Source organism: Mastigoproctus giganteus, chromosome 13 (genome assembly GCF_048544385.1).
Source record: "Mastigoproctus giganteus isolate SK-2022 chromosome 13, ASM4854438v1, whole genome shotgun sequence".
Lineage (NCBI taxonomy): Eukaryota > Metazoa > Arthropoda > Arachnida > Uropygi > Thelyphonidae > Mastigoproctus > Mastigoproctus giganteus.
The window spans coordinates 112,454,403-112,475,920 of NC_143587.1; the positions used below are offsets into that span (position 1 = coordinate 112,454,403).

Sequence of the window (21,518 nt, forward strand, 5' to 3'; positions counted from 1 at the left end):
AGGGTGAAACAAGTAATTACAGACCTGTTAGTTTAACTTCTGTTCAAGGGAAATTAATGGAGGCACTGGTTAAAGAAGCACTGCAGCCTCATCTAGACAAGACTTCAGTTATAGCTCGGACACGGCATGGTTTTCTTAAGGGGAAGTGATGTCTGAACAATTTCATTGGATACTTTAATGATGTGGTCACAAAGGAACTGAATGCAGGGAATAACTTTGATATAATATATTTGGATCTTAGAAAGGCCTTTGATAGTGTTGCACATGGAAGACTGCTGCACAAATTGGAGCAGTGTGGCATTAGAGGTAAATCGCTGCTTTGGATAAAGGGATGGTTGAGTTCGAGAAGACAGAGTGGTAATCAATGGACACTGCTCTTTGTGGCCTAATGTTATTAGTGGAGTCCCTCGGGGTTCAATGTTGTGTCCATTGTTGTTTTCTGTATTTATAAATGATATTGATGATGGTATAACAGGCTTGTTCCAAGTTTGCAGACGATACGAACGTTGGTAAGGTTGTTAAGGACACTAATCACAGTATGCTGCTGCTCCAACAGGATCTAGAAGAGTTGAGCAGATTGGCTGACAGGTGGCAAATGAAGTTTAACATTGACAAATATAAAGTACTACATATGGGAAGCAGTAACCCCAGGGTGATGTATCAACTGTGTGATACTATACTGAGAGTGTAGAGAATGAAAAGAAACTGGAGGTAATTGTGCAGGCAGATATGAAGTTTTCTGAGCAGTATAGACGGTCTGCAAGCTCATGGTGTCTTGTCATGATATACAGGAATTTTTCTAGCAGGGATAAGGAGGGGATTATCCCTTTGTATAAGGTAATGGTCAGGTCACAACTTGAGTACTGTATACAGGTCTAGAGGCCTCATTTTAAGTAGGATGTAGAACTGTTGGAACGAGTATAGAGAAGGGCAACAAGTTTAGTGAATGGAACAAAGGTTGCTCTTATGAAGAAAGGCTTAAATTTTGTAAATTACAGTGTCTGGAGACTAGGTACCTGGAAGGCGATCTGATTGAGGTGTATAAAGCCTTGAATGGTTTGAACATGCTGAATGCTGATGGGATTCTTTCTCTTGCTCAGAATAATCACCTGAGAGGGCATAAATTCGAATTGAGGAAAGACAGATGTAGGATAGATGTTCAGTAGTTTTCCTTTAGCCAGTGGGTAGTTAGTTGGTTGGTAAAACAGACTTCCATCCTTTGTTGCGGAAGTTGATATCCTAAATAAATTTAATGCTGGGCTGGACAGGTATTTGGAACGAACGGAGGGGTGGAATGGGAGCGGTTTTTTTTTGTTTTTTTTTTGGCTGATGCTGCATAAGCTTGCTTTCTTGCATCATATGCGTCTACCGATGCTAATGCTAATGCAAACATGGCACATGTGTAGCGGTCCGATTGCAGTTGTTTAAGGCTTTACTGCAAGTGGGTAAATTGACGTTTCAATTGAATGAACTAAATGGAGATTACGTCCATACTCCTTCTAGGACAACACACACACACACACACACACACACACACACACACACACACACACACACACACCGGGACTTAAAGCTAAAATGTAAAAGGATGGTTGCAACAAACGTGCGAAAATTTTCTTTTAGCCACGCAGTAACTGATTGTTGGAATAAACTTCCATCTGGTATTGCGAAAGTGAGTAGTTTGAATAAATTTAAAGATGGATTAGACAAATTATTAGAAGACATGGCAGAGATGATTTACGAATTCGGTGTTTTTTTTTGGATTTTTTTTCGCGGATGTTATCTAAGTTTGCATCGTTTTGCCATTACTTATACTAATTCGGTCTCATGCATTTCTTCAGGCTGATTATTTCATCGATGAAAGGTTTATCAAACTCGGATATATTACAAAATCGAATTGCTATTATATTCCAAGAGAGTGCGCTCACTGTCGAGCGTGAGTGATATAATAAGACGTCCTAGTATATTTGTGGCTTGTTGCTTTCGGGTTTTTTAATTTTTTTTTTTTTTTTGAGATCTCTATAAATTTTTAGATATCATAGTTTTTTTATATATCAATACAATGGGTAGACGATCTATTAATACCACTAAAAGTGGGAAATATATGAATCCTACTGATCAAGCTAGTAAGTCTGTTTTAACCAGTCACAGAAGCATTTGCAGTATTGGTCTCCTTGACATTCCAAGTGTTATCGTGTAATATTGTTATTTAGAAATACATGGGCGGTCTGTTCACTCAGGCGAACTAAGTAGTCTCTTAGGGCTCAATATTCAGGAAAAAAAAAAAAAAAAAAAACTCAAATCATATTCAGTATTAATAATGAACAGAAGTTGACCTGACCAGCAACTGGTGTGCTATGCGATCTATTCAGTTGTTGCCCTTCTCCTACCTCCCCCCTCCCGAACCGCCAAAAAAAAAAAAAAAAATCGAAATAGAGAAAATGTATAATGTTCTTTCGTACCCTATACAGTTATTTATTTGGCCTGTATCGATGGATTGCCCATTATAAATACATATCTTTAGTGAATTATGTTGATAATTCATGGAACGACATGTTGATATATTAAATGTATCAAGAAAAATGCCCTAGATGTAAACTATACCATGAGTTATTCAAATATTTGATTTAGGAATAAAAACCTTTAATAATCATACTATATTTAATACACATATTATTATTGACATAACTAAGGAAGCTTTCAGAGCTATCAGTCTTTTTATTAAACACACTCTTTCCTATATTTTTTATTAAACATACACACTTTCCCGTATTCCTTGGAGATTTTTTATCAATTCGCTTATTGATTGGGAAGAGTTGTGTATTATGGTCCATTTCCCTTAGCATGAATTGTTGATAATGGCTGCAATTTACTTTTTTTTTTTTTTGTGTATGCAAAGCTTTGTAGCTTATATTGCTTTATTTACAGTCAGTATTATGAAGAATTTTATTCCATATTTTTATTAGTCTTTTTATTAAACACACTCTTTCCTTTATTTTTTATTAAACATACACACTTTCCCGTATTTCTTGGAGATTTTTTATCAATTCGCTTATTAATTGGGAAGAGTTGTGTATGCAAAACTTTGTAGCTTATATTGCTTTATTTACAGTCAGTATTATGAAGAATTTTATTCCATATTTTATGCCAATCTTCATAAAAATGGATAGTCTATATGTAAAAGCAGACAGAGCAATACTGATATTTCTGCATTTGCAGCCGTATCTTCAATATTAATTAAGACCATGAACTTTTGTTATTTTTAAGAACAAAGAATTTATAGTTCGTTCTCTGGATGACCATCTTTTCTGTATGTCCTTTAAGTGAAATCTCCAAAGTATTCATTAAAATTTCCCAGCAACTAGTGGAACCAGAAAAAAAAAGAAAATATTCTTTGAGCAATTCCAAAAAAAAACTTATTATTGCAGACATTACTGATGCTGCATGTACACCAGCTGAATTAAGACTATGTGCCGAACATGGTACAAATGGGGCAAATTCATTTTTTTATTGCCTGCCTGTGCGCATTATATTTTCCTGCCATATTGGCCCCATTATTGTATCCCTGCCCCCTTACATTTTTAATATCAAGCCCATCCTTTTCTAATTTGGTAAGAATTTTTCACAAAATAATATTGTGTCCAGAATAATTTTTAAAATTCTTCTCCATTTTTCTTTCTCTGTTAAAATTGCTTTTTGTAGAGCATCAATAAATTCAGAATTTTTTAGACTCTTTTCCTTTGATTTCCATTTTTGAAAGTGTTCGTGGTGTTTTAACGAATTTTTGTGATTTGCTGTTTGACTCATTAAACAGCATTTTAAAAAATTGTTTCATTCTAGTCTACATTATCAGCATTTTAAAAAATTGTTTCATTCTAGTCTACACTAACAGCATTTTAAAACATTGTTTCATTCTAGTCTACATTAACAGCATTTTAAGAAATGGTTTCATTCAGGCATGTGCACAAATTAAAATAAAAAAAAAGAAAGATATGATAATACATTATTTTAAATAGGAGTTTGCTCACAATCTGCATTTTTGTAGGATAAAAAAGTATTTTAATAAGTAGTATGGCATGTGATGCAAGAAAGCAAGCTTATGCAGCATCAACAAAAAAAAAAAAAAAAAAACCCCACTTCCACTTTACCTCTCCATTAGTTCAAAATACCTGTCCAGCTGAGCCTTAAATTTATTTAGGCTATCAACTTCCACGACAAGGGATGGAAGTCTGTTCCACCAACCAACTACCCTCTGGCTAAAGGCAAATTTTGCATGTCTATCCATCTGTTTTTCCTCAATTTGAATTTTTGCCCTCTCAGGTGATTATTCTGAGCAAGAGGAAGAATCCTATCAGCACTGAGCATGCTCAAACCATTCAAGGCTTTATACACCTCTATCAGATCACCTCGCTGGTGCCTAGTCTACAGACACTGTAATTTGTAAAACTTAAGCCTTTCTTCGTAAGAGTATCCCTTTGTTCCATTCACTAATCTTGTTGCCCTTCTCTGTACGCGTTCCAGCAGCTCTACATCCTTCTTGAAATGAGGCCTCCAGACCTGTATACAGTACTCAAGGTGTGGCCTGACCATTGCCTTATACAAGGGAATAATCACCTCCTTATCCCTGCTAGAAAAATTCCTGTATATCATTGACAAGACACCATGAGCTAGTCATGCAGCCCGTCTGCACTGCTAAGAGAACTTCATATCTGCCTGCACAATTATCCCCAGGTCCTTTTTATTCTCTACCACTGTCAGTGTAGTAACACAGAGTTGATACGTTGCTCTGGATTTGCTGTTTCCCATATGTAGTACTTTACATTTGTCAATGTTAAACTTCATTTGCCACCTCTCAGCCCATCTGCTCAACCTTTCCAGATCCTGTTGCAGCAGCATAGTGGCAGTAGTGTCCTTGACAACCCTGCCAACCTTTGTATCGTCTGCAAACTTGGACATTAAGCTTGATATACCATCATTAATATCATTTATAAATACAGAAAACAATAATGGACCGAACATTGAACCATGTGGGACTCCACTAATAACATTAGTCCATGATGAGCAGTTTCCTCCCTTGGAATAGGTGCAGACAAGTGTAATCTGAATAACATTGATTACCACTCTCTGAACCACCCGCTGGCTAAAGGCAAATTTCTGCTCATCTATTCTATATCTGTCTTTTCTTAATTTGAATTTATGCCCCCTTAGGTTCGTAATCTGAAAAAATGGAAGGATCTTATCAGAATTCAGCGTGCTCAACCCATTCAAGGCCTTATACACCTCAATCAGATTACTGCGCAGGTGCCTAGTCTCCAGCCACTGCAATTTGTAGAACTTAAGCCTCTCTTGGTAAGAGGATCCCTTCATTCCTCTCACCAATCTTGTTGCCCTTCTCTGTACAAGCGCAAGTAAATCTACATCCTTCCTAAAATGAGGCCTCCAGACCTGTACGCAGTACTCGAGGTGCGGCCTGACCATTGCCTTATACAGGGAGAGACAATCACCTCCTTCTCCCTGCTAGAAAAATTCCTATATATCATTGACAAAACCCCATGACCTAACCTGGCAACCTGTCTGTATTGCTCAGAAAACTTCATATCTGACTGCACAGTTACTCCCAGGTCTTTTTCATTTTCTACCACCTTATGTGTAGTGCCACACAGTTGGTACACTTCTCTGGGGTTACTTCTACCCATATGCAGTACTTTGCATTTGTAAAGGTTAAACTTCAGTTGCCACTTCTTAGCTCATCTGCCCAAGTTATCTAGATCCTGTTGCAGTAGCACACTGCCATTACTGTCATTAACAACCCTCCCAACCTTTGTATCATCTGCAAACTTCGACACTAAGCCTGCTATACCTTCATCAATATCATTGATAAATATACAAAACAGCAGTGGACCCAACACCGAACCCTGTGGGACTCCATTAATAACATTAGTCCACAAAGAGCAGCACCCATTAATTACCACCCTCTGTCTTCTCCCACTCAACCATCCTTTTATCTATTGTAGCAACTTACCCTTAATGCCATTCTTCTCCAATTTGTACAATAGTCTTCCATGTGCAACAGGGTCAAAAGCTTTCCTGAAATCCAAATATATGATATCAAAATTATTTTTTGCATCCAGTTCCTTTGTAACCACATCATAATATCCTATCAAATTTGTCAGACAAGACTTTCCCCTTAACAAACCCATGTTGTGTCTGAATTATTGCTGCAGTCTTGTCTAGATGATCCTGCAATGCATCTTTTACCAGTGACTCCTTTATTTTACCTGCAACAGAAGTTAAACTAAGTGGTCTATAATTACTCGTGTCACCCTTTGATCCCCCTTTGTGAATTGGGGATACATTTGCACATCTTCAGGCTGTGGGGACCTCCCCTGAGTCCAAGGATGCTCTCATAATTATGGCTAAGGGTTTGCTTAGTTGCTTTGCCACCTCCTTTACTATAAATGGATAGATCCCATCCACCCAGGTGCCTTTCTTATGGTTAATTTCAACAATTTCTCCTCCACTTTGCTCTCAGTTATTACTAAATCATTAAGCACCCTGCTACAATTTGATAACCTTCTGCCATTTTCAAACCTTATTAACTCCTCGTGTGAATGTAGATGCAGAATACTCATTCAGTTTGTTTGCTATCTGAGTAGGATCATCAACAGCCGAACCATCGAAATCCAGTGGACCAATCAGATTCATCCTCTTCCTTTTAGATAAGTAAAGAAATCCTTGCTGTTTTTCTTAGCATCTTTTGTCAAGGATTTCCCGTAATCTGCCTTCGCCTGCCTAACCTCCTTTGTGACCTGTTTACAGATTAGCTTATATCTACCGTAGGCTTCTGAGTCGCTTGGTAATTTATATGCAACCCATGTATTTTTATTCTCTGTCGAGTCTCGTTAGTTCATTTGATAACCATTTACGCCTAAACCTTGAACAATATTTCTTAATAGGTATGAAACTTTTAGTAGCATCCACGATTAATTCCTTCAATGCTTCCCACTTGGGCGCCTCTGTAGCCAGGTGGGAAGGAGCAGCAGTGCGTAGCACACGCTTCTTGATTAGACCGGGGTTCGAGCCCGTCACCACCAAATACGGAGGATGCGGAAAGGTCAGGAATGACCACCGCATATTCACGGAGCAATATGGCCTTAGTTGCTAATGCTCCTAAAAACCAAATAACAAACAACAAACAGCTTCCCACTTGGAATTTACTGTTGGTAACATCGTCAGTTGATCCTACTGTACAGAATTTAAAAACTGTCTGAGACCACTATAGTCACCTTTACGAAAGCAAAAACACTTTCCTTTACTCCCTGATGGTAATTATATCTTTAAGTAAATCCCACATCAGTACACTGTGATCACTGCCACCTACTGGTTCTTTTATCTGCAAATTCTTAATACACGAATGATCACTGCTTATAACCAGATCAAGAGTATTACCCTCTCTGGTTGCCTCTCGAACATGCTGCTGCAGAAAACAATCATCCAATAAATCCAGAAAAGTCTTACTAGTGTGTGAGTGACCAACCCACAAGTTCCAGTCAGTATTATAAGGAAAATGTTCTGCTCCAAAAATTAACAAGGGGAACTCTTTACTTAAAAAATTAACAAGGAAAACTATGTCCTCCCAATTTGATTACTGTGTCTAAACTCATTTTGAAGATGAGACAAAAATCAAAATCTGAAACATAGTTTAAATAACTAATAATTACCTATAATGTTATAACTTATAAAAATAAAATATATGGTTACAGTTCAACTAAAGAAAATCAAAATACATAAAAGAAAGGTTTGTTTATAACAATTTATTAAAACTTTTTTAATGTGGAGATGAAAGAACTGAATAACAAAATTTGAGTTAACCCTTTTATTTCTTTTAACCTGCAACTATTCACACTTGAGCATTTGTGGAATTCAAGCAAAATACAACTGCCAACTGGCTAGCACTGGAGGACAAACCAAAAAGCTCAGAGGTGTGACATCACAAAATGGGCCATACTTTATAGTTTGTAATTGGAGTTTTTCTGTTATTTTTGAAATTTGTAAAACACTGTTCTTCCCTGATATTTTTTTCTATAAGTGATTATAAATCCCAAATTTATAATTTTTTTTTCATTCTCACAAAAATTTCTGGAATCATAAGTAGCACATACAAAGATAATGCAGTATTTCTTTTAATAAGATTTTTATTTTAAACAAAGAACAGAAGTTGACCAAAAGCTATTATCCATGTCGGGAATATGCCTTAATCTTTTGACTGGCTATAGAAAGCAGTTGACTTGCATGACTCCTTGGTATGTGGGATAGGTGGCCGCATATGTATTACGTTCCACTTAGATTGTGGAATGGTAATCCTTTTAGCCCTTAATTTTCACTTTTTAATTGCTTAAATTGCCTAAAGGCCAGGGATGGAAACCAAGCATACAAAGTTAAGTCTCTCATAATCCGTCCATTAAGTTGAAATTTTCTTCATTCTACAGAAACTTTTAAATGTAATTACCAAAAGGAATTCAAAAAATTCGCTATAAAGAAGTTCGTTAAACACAGGTTCGACTGTAATTAATCAAAAATGAAGCAATTTTAAAATATATAACTGGCCTAATGCGCCCTTAAAATGCTGCACCTGGGGCTGGCATCCCACTCGCTCCACCCTAGTTCTGGCTTTGCCTGTAAATAGAAAAAATGGGCTAACCATATACTCTGATTTCAGTATTGTGAGCAAACAAATGTAGAAGGTATATGTTTAATATGTTATATGATGTAAATACCACAAGTAACTAATTTTTTGTGTGTTGTCTATGTTTCTAAGAAATTCCAGGATATTAATAGCATGCTTAAAAGATATCAGCTGGTGTTGAGAATTAATGGAATCAGTAAAATAAAAGCCTTATTAAAAAAAAAAGAGAAGAATAGAACACTATTAAAAAAAAGTGATGAGAATAATGGGAAAAGTTTATAAAACACCTTTATTGTAGGAAAGAATTACTCTTTGATGCTTATAATTGTATTAATTGGTGCAATCAATGTAATGTTACTCACTTTATTATACAGAGAAATAGTGGACCAGTAAATTAGAATGCCTTATAATGGGGAATTTTAACATTTCAGATGTTGATTGAAACTTGTGGGTTTGTCACTCTCACATTAGCAAGACCTGTGAATTTATTGAATGACTGTTTTCTACAGCAGCATATTAGAGAGGCAACAAGAGAGAGAGTAATACTCTTAATCTGATTATTGTGAGTTCAGAGGGCAGAGAAAGGTGATGGATGAATGTAGCCGTTGACATTTGTCTTTCATTGTTTCAGCCAACTGGAGATTAATAGTGGCACAAATCACTGCTGATTTCAACGGAGGTGCCAGAAATGTCTCCACCAAGACCATCAGGTGATCATTAGTCATAATAGGTTATGGGAGCCACCGACCTACCAGAGTCCCATTGCTAACACCATGACACAGGACTCTACGCCTCAACTGGGTGAAAGAACATCAGCACTGGACCTTGGATAACTGGAGATGGGTCTCCTGGTTCGATGACTCCCATTTCCAGTTATTTCGAGCAGATGGGAGGGTGCATATCTGGCAGAAACCTCACCAAGCTATGCACCCGTCATGTCAACAAGGAACTGTTCAGGCAGATGGATGGTCGGTATGGTCTGGGACTTGTTCAACTGGCAGATGTTGGGACCTTTGGTATGTCTAGATGCATCTCTGAATGGTCTTGGTTACGTGTGCATCCCGATACACTCTTGATACTGTCAAACGGGGATAGTGTAATTTCTGTACCACCTTTGCGGTAGAGTGACCCATGCGTCGGGCACCCAGTATCATCCCTCTTTCAAAGTCGGTTAACTCAAGATATTTATCCATACTGACATCGAATTACTTTCTACGTGAATGCAGTGTACCTATATACCTGCCAACTGGTGGGTTCGTCCACTAGCGAGAAGGGTGACAGTCTTTCATTTCAGTGTGCTGTCATTAGCAAAACTATGGATAGGATTTCCAGTCAGTGAAAGAAGGTCATTAATATAAGAGGAAAAGGATGGGATTAAGAACTAAATCTTGTGAAATCAGAGATGTGAAATCACAAGAACTAAATCTTGTGAAATCAGAGATGTGAAATCACAAGAACTAAATCTTGTGAATTAGTTGAGAAGCTAGAAGACAGAGAACCATTATTGATCAAATGGAAAGATTCGAGATAGTTTAGGAGGTGGTAGTTTAGGAGATTGCACTTACCTTTACCTTGAAAAAGGTAAAGGTAAGTGCAATGGGAGGGATTTGTCACCCTTTTTAGGAACTGCCGGGATATGAGCAAATTTCCAAGAAGAAGGATAAGCACCAGTTCAATAGGAAAGTGTAAAAAGTTAAAAAGGTAAACAGGAGTAAACTCAGTAAACCAGGAGTGCTGGTTTTGAGAACAAGTGGAGAAATGCCATAAGGACTTGGAGCTATCTTAGTATGAAGACTGTTCAAAATTTTGCTGCTAACCTTTTGATGGAAGACCACACAAAATATCTAGTTGAGCATGCTGTGAATGGTAGGAGGTGGTTTACTAAGATCATTAATATAAGAGTTAGAAGAAAGTAGAATGCTAGTAAGTTAGCTTTATCTTAACTGAGGAGGCAACAGAACCATCAGTTTTTAAGAAAAGTAGGAGTAGAGATGAGCAGAAGTTGTGGCCAACAGCTTTGGCAAGAGATTAAAATATTCGACTACCAAATGGACAAGAAGCAAGTTGTCTACTTTTAGTCTGTTCAAAATCTAGTTTGAATTTATTAATGACTACTTTACAGTTTGTTGCAAACTTTAGTGTGGACTGAAAATTAACTTGGAGACTTGGATGCAAGCCAGTTGCGATATGCATCATTCTTATCTTGAACAGCCATAGCACAATTTCTTTATTACAAGAATAATTTCACTGACATGTAATGAGCAAATATTGTGAGAATGGGCATAAGATAAAGGCACCATTGGAGAAGAGACCATAATCAAGTTGTGTTCTGTGGTGCCTAGAGGACCACTTGCCTCAATTATGTACTTTGATGGGTTCTTTATGAGAAAAAGATCGAGTGTAGAGCGTATGGTTTGAAATGTCTGGTAAATAAATTCAGCTAAAACGCTTTTTTCCTCTGGATAGTGAATTAAAAGGACTTTTAATCAACGCATCACAAAACTTTCTATCATTCATTCTCAGTTTTGTGGGACAGAAATATCACAGAATTGTATATGGACATCAGTAATTTCAAAAGCCTCAGTGTCTTCATCAGCTAGGTCCATGTGACTACAAAGCGAACTGGAGTTGTGATCATTAAAATCTCCAGGGAAATATACCTTACTATCAGGAAGGTTGGAGTGAAGAAACTCAAATTTCAAAGAAAGGATGTTAAAGAGTTCCAAGTGATTAGTGGAGTTCAGAGAATGATAGAGGCAACAGGTGAATTTGGTAGAATGGAGTAGAGAGATTTTAAGCTAAAGTAAGTTTCAAATTCGAAAATCTCCTTGAAAAGAGGAGATTCCAAATTAGTAAAACTCTGAGAGGGAACATCAGAACAGATATATGCACAAGTACCACATTTAAAGTGAAAGGAATCATAGGGCAATTAAGTAGAACAACTGAGATGAGAAGTGGTTGAGGAAATGAATAATTAGGATTCTGTCAGAAAAAAATTGGGGCTTGGCAGACTGAAGGTGGTAATGCACATCATTGAATTTGGAATTGAGACCATGTATATTTGTGAAATGAATGAAGTAGTTTTTGGGAGATTTTTTTTTATTTTTTAGTTAGTTGGCGCATTGGCTTCTGTGGCCATAATGAACCTCCCAAGGTTTTTGCAGTACTTTGATCCAAGCCCGAGGCAGGATTCGAACCCGCGAACTTTGAGTTGCCAGGCAGGCACTTTACCCACCTGGCCAGCCTGGTCGGCTTGGGAGATTTAGATCTTTTTACAGGTAAGTTTGTACTATTCAAGCAGTAGTCGCTGGCAGACATGCACCTAGTGTATGGATTAGCAGAGGGCCCACACGGTGTGCGCCCCCATGCGGCACAACATCGCTTCGCAATAAATGTGTGGGCAGGTATGGTCGGTGACTGCTTAGTCGGCCCATACCTGTTACCATCCCGCATGAACTCCGCTAAATATCGGATCTTTCTTGAACAAGTTCTACCAGGGTTACTTGACGATGTTCCAGCAAATGTGAGATGCAACATTTGGTTTCAACATGATGGGGCGCCTGCCCATTATGGAAGGTGTGTTCGTGACCGTTTGAACAGGCATTTTGGGCGTCGATGGATTGGCCGTGGTGGACCTGTTGCCTGGCCCCCACGCTCACCTGATTTATCGAGCCTTGATTTCTTTCTGTGGGGAGCCCTCAAATCTATCGTGTTGAATCGCCTGTGGAGACGGAAATGGATCTCCTGGCGAGACTCGTCTGCGCTGCTGTTACTGTCAAAGAAACTCCAGGTGTGTTCGACCATGTCCGCCAATCCGTGCTGCGTCGGTGTCACGCATGCATCGTATCTCATGGTGGAACCTTTGAGCATCTGTTGTAACATCATGAAATGCATCCATCTCGTACTCCATTGTTAATATTATGTCAAATAAATGTTTGCCACTAATTACTGTCTTGTGTCATTTCTGCTTCTTGTGCCTCTGCTACTATTTTCCCATGACGTTTCCAGTTATGGGTTCCTATGCGATTCACATTCCTTTAGATGTTACGTACCTCCCCTAAACGTTTGTACCAATATTTTTGAGACACCCTGTATATGTAATTATTAAGCTATATATGTAAGCGTACTTAGTCTATGACCAGTACAAAGTATCTGGTCAAGGTAAATTGCTATATTTACTGTAATATTTATTTATTTATTAGAAATTTAAGATGTTTAAGCTTGTGTTAGCAATTTTATTGGGTTTCTAATTTTTTTTAGTGTTTTTCTTACCAGACTGAACATTTTTTTTTTTGAGTTCTCTGCCCCATCCCTATTTTTCACATAAGCCCTGTTGTTTTTAATTTGAGATACCATAACCTGTGTACCATGTTATAGCAGAACTAACTGTACAAGCACTGTGCAGTACTTTCTGTTTTCTCACTACAAAGGCACATTGTTAGTGCAATTGTTAGTTCAATAATTTTTTGTCAGAGGATTTCTGACAAATAATTATTGAACTTTTCTATCTTGGGAAAAGAATTTTCAGTTAAAATCAAGGAACTCACAAAACCTTCTAGTATTCATTCTCAGTTTTGTGGGACAGAAATATCACAGAGTTGTATATGGGAATGCATACTATAAGGTTGCTTTATTATGTTTGCTGATTTAAAATTTTTGCTTACATATGTATAATGTACATACTAAATGGATATTTATTTAATTTTAGGGAAAGAAGCACGAAAAAGGGAACTTAAAAAGGTAATTATTGTTTTTGCCTAACTTAAGCATATTTACAGTTATATAATATGCTTTTGATCTTATTTCAACAGCTAATATTGCATGTACATATGTATTGCAACTTATGTCATTTGACTCTTGAATTTTATTTCAACTCAGCCATGGTATGTGATGATACAGAAATCTGTAAATTTGTGGGCCTTAGTGCTTGAGAGGAGCAGTTGTACAAAAATAATAATAATAACAATTGCTACTGACACCAATACTAAGGTACAGGGAAATAAAAATTAATAAAGAAATAACTCCCCACCCACAACTCAGATCTGGTTTCCTCACCAAGTTTAAAAATTTCAATTGTCTCTTTCTTTAATACGGATATAATGCAATAAAAAAGAATTTTTTTTTTTTTTATATTTTTGATAAAAAGGAAATAAGATTTTTTGAAGATGAGGGAATAAGGGAGGTAAACCTGCAACTTGTCTATGACTATCTCAATACAATAGCACCATTCAGCATAGCATCCAAAGGGGTGTTTTCTTCTGCTAATCAAATATGTACCAAAATTAGATCCATTTTAAATGATCATACTATTGATTGCTTATGTTTCTTAAGAGCTCACTTTATTCGGACAGGTAGTGTGTGGATGCTTAAACATAACTAAATTTGCAGTATCAATATGTATATTTTTTTGTTTTTGGAATAACTGTATGTTTAATAATATTTTGTCAGAATATTTATTATTGTAATAAAAGTTTGATTTAAAACATGAATTCAAGTCATTGCTTGTTTTTTCCTTACTTTATTGCACCTAATTGTCATCAAAATTTATTGAGCATTTATTTATTTTTTTTTTTGGAATACCGCTATTAATGCTGGTATTCTGGTTTCATAAATTAAAAATACTGAAATACCAGTATTAAGATTTTGACTGGTATTGTGAGCCCCAGATGCAAGCACGGCTTCCATTTTTCATCAGTTGAAATGTGTTTTTAGTCGCTGAAGGTCAGCATTTTGGATTCCTTTTGAACATGTGCCAATATTTTCAGTTTAATGCAAATCTGTGATATGCATTATCCTTTGATTTTCATAAGAACGATAAATGACTTCAATAAACATCAATTAAAGATTGAAACAACACAATTGCATATTGTTTCCATTATTATTCTTTGCATGATTTTTCTTAGATGTAGTATTGCAATTATCATGCAAAAAAAAGAGATGAGCAAAATTGTTAGTACGTATCAAGTTTGAATGCTGAAAAATGGCTAGAATTTTCTGATGCAATCCCGCTTATATCGTGCTGTGATTCTTCGGACACCGAGCGTCACGTTATGAGTTTCACCTGTATTTTTAATTAAATGGTAAAGTAATTGGAGTTATTTAGTGGTTAAAAAATGGTTAAAAACACTGGGCTCCATAAGGAGTCAGATGCCCCCCTTAAAATCAATGAACAGGGCAAGTGTATATTTCAAGGTTGAATTTTGATAATTTCATACATGGCATCCTTACAACCTCTTCCTGGTCTGAATCTGTATTTTAAATCTGACTGAGAACTGTGCTTAATAGTTAAAAGATTAATATGGTAGGCAATCAATTTCCCAAGAATTTTACCCAAATGGGATAGCAGCGCTATTGATCCATATGATTTTGCATTACTGATTGGTTTCCTTGATTTTAAAATAAAATGTGGTGCCCCAGAAAGGTATCACAATTTAGACATTTGTTGAACAAGCATAAAAGGTAATTAGGACGAAGTGATTGGAAGTGTTTAATAAAAATGCAGTCAATTAAATTAACTCTGGGGTGCTTGTCTTTCTTCATGGAGGCAGTGTCAGTGTTGAGCTCATCAGAAGTGAAAGGAGGTGCAGATTCAATGGAAACAATTTAGAGAATGTAGAATTCAGAAGGATGTAGAAGAAGTAGAATGAATAGAAGAATATAGAAGCAGTATTCTACATTCATTGTTTAGAGAATGAATTTCCTGGAAAATAGTCCAGGGAAGAATTATATTATCAATTCCTGGACTTTATGTTTATGATATCTGTCCAGTTAAGGGTGTCCATATCCTCAGAGTTAATAGTGTTGAAGATATTTACAGAAAAGATCTTATATTTTCACGTTTTATAAATTAATCTTCACGGATTTCAGTTTCCAGATTCATGAAAAAACTTTTTCCAAGAATTGAGTTAATTGTTATATGTTGCTTTCATGTATTATTTTTATTTGTCTTATATTGAAAATGCATATTTTTAGGATGTCCAGGTGACAAAGTTTAGTTTCATTTAGATCTTTGGAATGTGCAGCATGCATGATCGACTTGGTATCTTAAAACAGTTAGGTCTCGAGTCCACAAACAATTTGTGTTATGAGTTATAACTTTTCTTTTAGTGAACCTGGAGATAATTTTTTGAATGGCAGTTTGAATTGCTAAGGCCATGGCTTCAAGATCACATGAAGTGTCAGTGATATTGTCTTCAAATGTATTAAGAATAATATCATTAACCTTGTTAAGAGAATGTTTCTTAGCGAATACCTAATCAAATTATTAGTTTTAGTAGTGGTAAATGATGCAAGGAAGCGAGTTTATACAGCATTAGCAAAAAAAAAAAAAAAAGAAGCAGGTGCCAGTGAGAGGTTTGAGAGGTGCTTAATATTAAAAGCAATAACCCTGTTGGAGACTGCTCAGTCCATGAAAACATTCCACTTGTAAACATAAGAAAGCAGAGTTTGTTGCTAATAAGACATTGATATTTGGATGCCCTAAAGAGTTATAGAATGTGAAAGGTTCCCAGGTAAACTGAATATGTACAGTTGATTTGTAAAGACTGGGTCTTCAAGAAGGTGACTTCTTGAATCATTGACACGGATTAAACCAATAGACTTAGAATTGGCATCCATAAGAATGAGTAAGGGTCAAGAAAGAAACTATCCACACATGATCTAAATGTTTTAAGGAAAGAGTTGTATCTGTTGTAGGAGGAAGGCACAATGCAACAATGTAGAAGAATATGTTAACTTTTGTGACCTGTATGCATGTAGTATATTGTGAGTAGATGCTAGAATTGTTAAGAACATTGGGGGGTTTGGTTAAAGATGATAATACAGTTTTAAGATTCTCCAAATTAGGTTGAATTGTCTTGGATCTTACAGAGTATCTCATTATTTTTTTATTTTTGACTGGTAAGGTTTTTGAGTGCGCATATCAAGGATTTTTTTTAATTCAGCTACTTTATGTACCTTGTCAGCAGCTTCTACAGACTTTTGGGCATTTATTTGGACAATTCTGATATTAGAAGAAAGGTGAACTGGGGAAGATGTGACTTCTTGATTGTTTGAGATATTAGGTGGGAATGGTACAATTCCTCACGATTTCTGTCGCATTTTTGTGTTTGGCCCTTGTGGGATCTCAAACTGAATATCCAGTAACATATTTCTTCCTTTTACAGTTTTCATATGTCAATACACACTCTGAGGAGATATGTTCCAAACAGGAGACACCTCCTCATGTAGGTATCTCCTGTTATGCATTTGATATACATCCATATAACAGACAACAAAAAACACTTAGTGAATCTGTGAGAATTCCATCCAATATAAATTCTGTCTATTGACATGAAGATAGAGCAATTTTGAGGAGACAGCCCCAAAACTCAGTTAGATGAGGTCCTGGAACAGGATTTAATTTTGAAGCAGAAGGAAATTTCATTTTATCTTTCTTTTCTTGTGAATTCATAATATTTTAAATTCTTGTAAAAGATATCCTCCAAAATTTCTGATTTGATATGTTTGTTATCTACATCATATATGCTAAATTTGGTTCATATTCAAGTTTAAACGAAGGATAAAAAAATCAAAATACAATCTGAGGGTAAGCTAAAGTTAGTAGATATAAAGCAGGTATTGTGTTCAAGTTCAGAGGTTAGGGTGCTTCCTTAAATATTAGCATGGTGTCACCAAATTGGTGAATCCTTCTAACAATATCTATAAACATGCGGAAAATATAGAAGATAATTTATATATGGAGGTATTAAAGAAAAAGTTTGCAAAATAGATTACTATTTTGTGATCTGAAAATTATTACTACATTCGGCTTTGTTCATGGCATACAGGCATCACGAAATAGCTCTATTTCCCCCTTCCACTAATTTTTCTTTGTAATCTCTAAATATGTTTTTTACCCTTTATCAGTTGTACAGTAAGTCTCCAACATACGTGATACCTCCCAGGACTTCGTGCATAAGGCGAGTTTTACGTAACTCAGGAATGACTAATAAAATATTGCTACTATATCCCTGATATGCCAAAATTACAAAAACCACATAATATAACCTCAGAAGAATGAAGAAAAATAGTTATATACTGTATTTTTCAATTAATTAGTTATATATTTTTTATATATTTTTAATTAGTTTAATTAAAACATTTTATGGGGACAGTTGTGAAGTAACCGGAGTGGCACATAAGAAAAGAAAACATAAAAGGAAGAAAGGACACATGTTATTGTACTTAAAAACTGATATATATATATAATATCAGTTTTGTTTCATCTTTGTAGATACACCATAGTTAACCCATAAAATTAAGCTACATATGTAGTGTAAAGGCATTGTTTTAATTATATCTTATATTATGGCTACCTTCACAACGAGATACCAGGTATTGCATTATTACTCAAATAAGTAATGCTTCTGTAGTAGAGAAGACTACTGTTACTTATTCTTGGTGGGTACCACTGAGAATAATTAACAGTATTTATTTGTCTACTAGAGAAGCGTTATTGATTGCTTTTTTTTTTTTTTTTTTTTTACTGTTTTAAATTTGTAAAATTTAAAACAGTAAAAAACAGTAAAAAAAAAGGATTGTAAATCCTAAAAAAAAAAAAAAATTAGTGAAAAAAAATTTTTCTAAGTCTGAATTATTTACATAAGTTGGGGACTTACTGTATTTTATTTTGATTTCAGAATAAGAAACAAAGACAAATGGTACGAGCTGCTGTACTGAAAGGGAAAGATCCACACCAGCTTATAGCAGATATGGAAAAGATTGATCAGATGGGTAAGTATTTATCCTGTCAATAAACAATTAGTTAGATTAAATAGAGGTATTGTTATTTCAAATTTTGTGTTATGTTAGTATTATTTATAAAATTCTTGTAATAATGAGAGTTCAAATTTTCATGTAATAACGACATAATATAATCATAGTATCTAAATCTATAAAATGTTGTAATTTCTGCACTGATTCTTTAATGTTTGGTGATTACTAAACTTTAATGTCTGATGATCTTTTTTACTTAATTTGACTACTCTGTAAAATATTTTTATTATTTTAAAATATTTAACTCTGTTTCATCCTTGTAATGCAGTTGGTGACAGGGTTTCTCCATCTTTTCAAAAACTCGGTTTCCCTCTAATATTTTTATTTTCATAAAAAAAATGGTTAAACTATGTCAAAGTTGGAATTTTTTAAAAACTTTTGCTTATTTTTGTTTCTACGCTGCAAAATAAAAACAAGATAATAGTGTTGTCTCTGTGTGATTTCATATATTTGTGTGTTGCAAAGAGAATTGATTTTTCAATTCTCTTTGCAGTTTCAAGCACTGAGAATGTAATGTAAATCAGACATTTGCATTAGGAGAGTATGCGGTACATAGAAAGATATGCCAAAATAGATATAGCATTTCATATGTGCTGAATGTTTATTTGCATCTCTCATAGAACATACTCTTCCTCTTGAATTGTGATCATGTAGACATATTCAGAAATGTTTCTTAATAGTGAAATAGCAAAAAAAATACAGTTGTGCAAGGACAGAAACAACAGGTTGTTTGGCCTTCCACAACTATACTTTAAATGCAAGAATGCTGCAAGCAGATGTAAAATTGATTCTTGCTGTTTAAAATATTCGTTTAAATGTGCTAAAGTATTAAGTTGCTGTTTAAAGTGTATCCCTTAAACTAGCAGTTTTCTAACCTACTTAACACTACCTCATATAGCATCAGCAAATATTCTTGTACTCCTATTTAAGTGTATCCCAACTCTGTAAAAAAACAGCCCTATGTTTACAAGCACTGATCATCTGAGAAAAATTTTACCTCATGGGCCTTACACAAACTCTCTCTCCAGGACCAAATTGATTGACAAAGCTCTCATCATAAACTCACTCCTATTGTGTCATGGTAAAATTCCAGACACTTTAATTTCAGCCTTAACCCACAGCTTTCTCTCAACATCGCCTCATACTTGTTAAGTAAAGCCTTGGAATGCCTATGCTTATAACATCATTTGTATCAACATGTACAATAGCAAAAATAAGTAAATAAAATAAATAAAAAAAAATAGTAAAAGATGATAATTCTTCTACAGTATCACCAACTTTTGCTTCTGGCAAAAATGCTCTTCTGTTCCACCTATTCTTATTGCATAAAATATTTGCCATTTGTCTGACAGTAGAGTCACCAAGAATAACTACCTCCTGTGGGAGCAGCACATCCTGCTCTTATTCATGGCTGATCCTATGAGGGTTGGCTGTAATGTTAAGGTGGGCAGCTGAGTGCGTGATGTGTTTCTTGATTTAATTCCTTTGAGAGACACCCATTTTCTTCAAGCATTTGAATTCGTCTAACAAAACACTAAACTTTCATTTAATTTCTTCTCTCTCTCTCTCTCTCTCTCTCTCTCTCTCTCTCGCACACAATATGCAGTAAGGTCTTGATTTATAGGAGAATCGCTATCAGAAATCGGCGCCTCCGTAGCCAGGTGGGAAGGAGCAGCAGTGCGTAGCACACGCTTCTTGCTTAGACCGGGGTTCGAGCCCGTCACCACCAAATACGGAGGATGCGGAAAGATCAGGGAATGACCACCGCATATCCCGGAGCAATATGGCCTTAGTTGCTAATGCTCCTAAAAACCAAAACAAAACTATCAGAAATCTCCCATCTCTTCTAGCCAAGGTATCCTCATTGCACTGGGTCATATATACTTTACTGTTCTAGTCCTTGGAACAATTTCACTTAACTTAATTACAAAGAAATTTACTTAGTTCACAAAAATAAATGAATATGTTACAATTAAAGTGCTTAAAACTATTCCTTTCTATAGATTAAAATGTTTGTAAAGCAAAAAATCTCCAAATTATCACAAAATAATTCAGAATTTACAGGCAAACTAATGAATATCTTCCCCAGACATTTGTTCCCTGAATCCAACATTGTGGATAGCCTAAAACAAGAGAAGATACTGTTCTTTTGGCCACATGATGCACAAATTCTCATTGAAAAATGTTTTTATAAATGCTGAAGTAGCACAAATTTTATTGTTTGTCAATGTAGCTTTTCAAATATTTGAAATACTGCACTGTCAAATTTTTTGCAGCCAGGTTTTCAGTAGTCCTTGGTGTCATAAAAAAAAAAGATGAAGCATAGGTGTTTTACAGCAGCACTTCTGTTAGTTCTGTCTGAATCTACCTGATACAATTATGAAAATAGAAAAAAATTGATATGCAGTGGTTTTTGGTTGGGGAACTGACAAGTGCACAAGGAAGCAGGAAGTATAACAAATTTCCCCAAGCTACTTTTGGCATTTTAATAATTTTTCATAGCAATGCAGTCAGGAATATTTAACTAGGTGAAAAAAAAAAAAAAAAAAAAAATCTGGTGAGGGTTTGGAGATGCTCTTCACAGCTAAGTGTGAACAGCAGTGCCATCATTTTAATGAAAACTTTGATTCACCATAAGAGTTTTTTCAAAGCAGTCATAATCATTGATGTCTAACAGCCAATCTAAGCAGAAATCCACAGACAAAGACAGAAAAATTGTAGTTAATGTTTCAAAGCATACTGTATTGGTAAATAGTCGTATGGCTGTATTTTAAAATAAAATGTGTATTTTGTCAATGAAATTAAATTTCTGGTGCATTGTGGACTTCACAAAAAATCTATTTTCCTCATTTGCTTTTTTTTTTTTGCAGTGAACTTCCTTTTTGCAAAAGCTTCCTGTTTTTTGCTTGTTTTGACCAAAAATCCTGTTTCTACTAAATAGAAGAGATCAATTCTGTGGAGGCAAGATTCATTTGAACAAAGATGGTTCAAGGGTTTTGCCAACATCACTAAGGAT

The 21,518-nt window shown here is 35.5% G+C and overlaps 1 protein-coding gene across 1 annotated transcript in view; it reads left to right on the forward strand.

Annotated features, from left to right (window-relative positions):
• Positions 1-2,010: 2,010 nt before the first annotated feature.
• LOC150076369 (uncharacterized) overlaps positions 2,011-21,518 on the forward strand; it is a 265,264-nt gene continuing 245,756 nt past the window's right edge. The window contains exons 1-3 of the mRNA XM_090388089.1: positions 2,011-2,126; positions 13,395-13,426; positions 18,367-18,460. Coding sequence (XP_090244215.1) covers positions 2,063-2,126; positions 13,395-13,426; positions 18,367-18,460 — 190 coding nt within the window. The 5' untranslated portion in view covers positions 2,011-2,062. The remainder of the gene's footprint in view (positions 2,127-13,394; positions 13,427-18,366; positions 18,461-21,518) is intronic.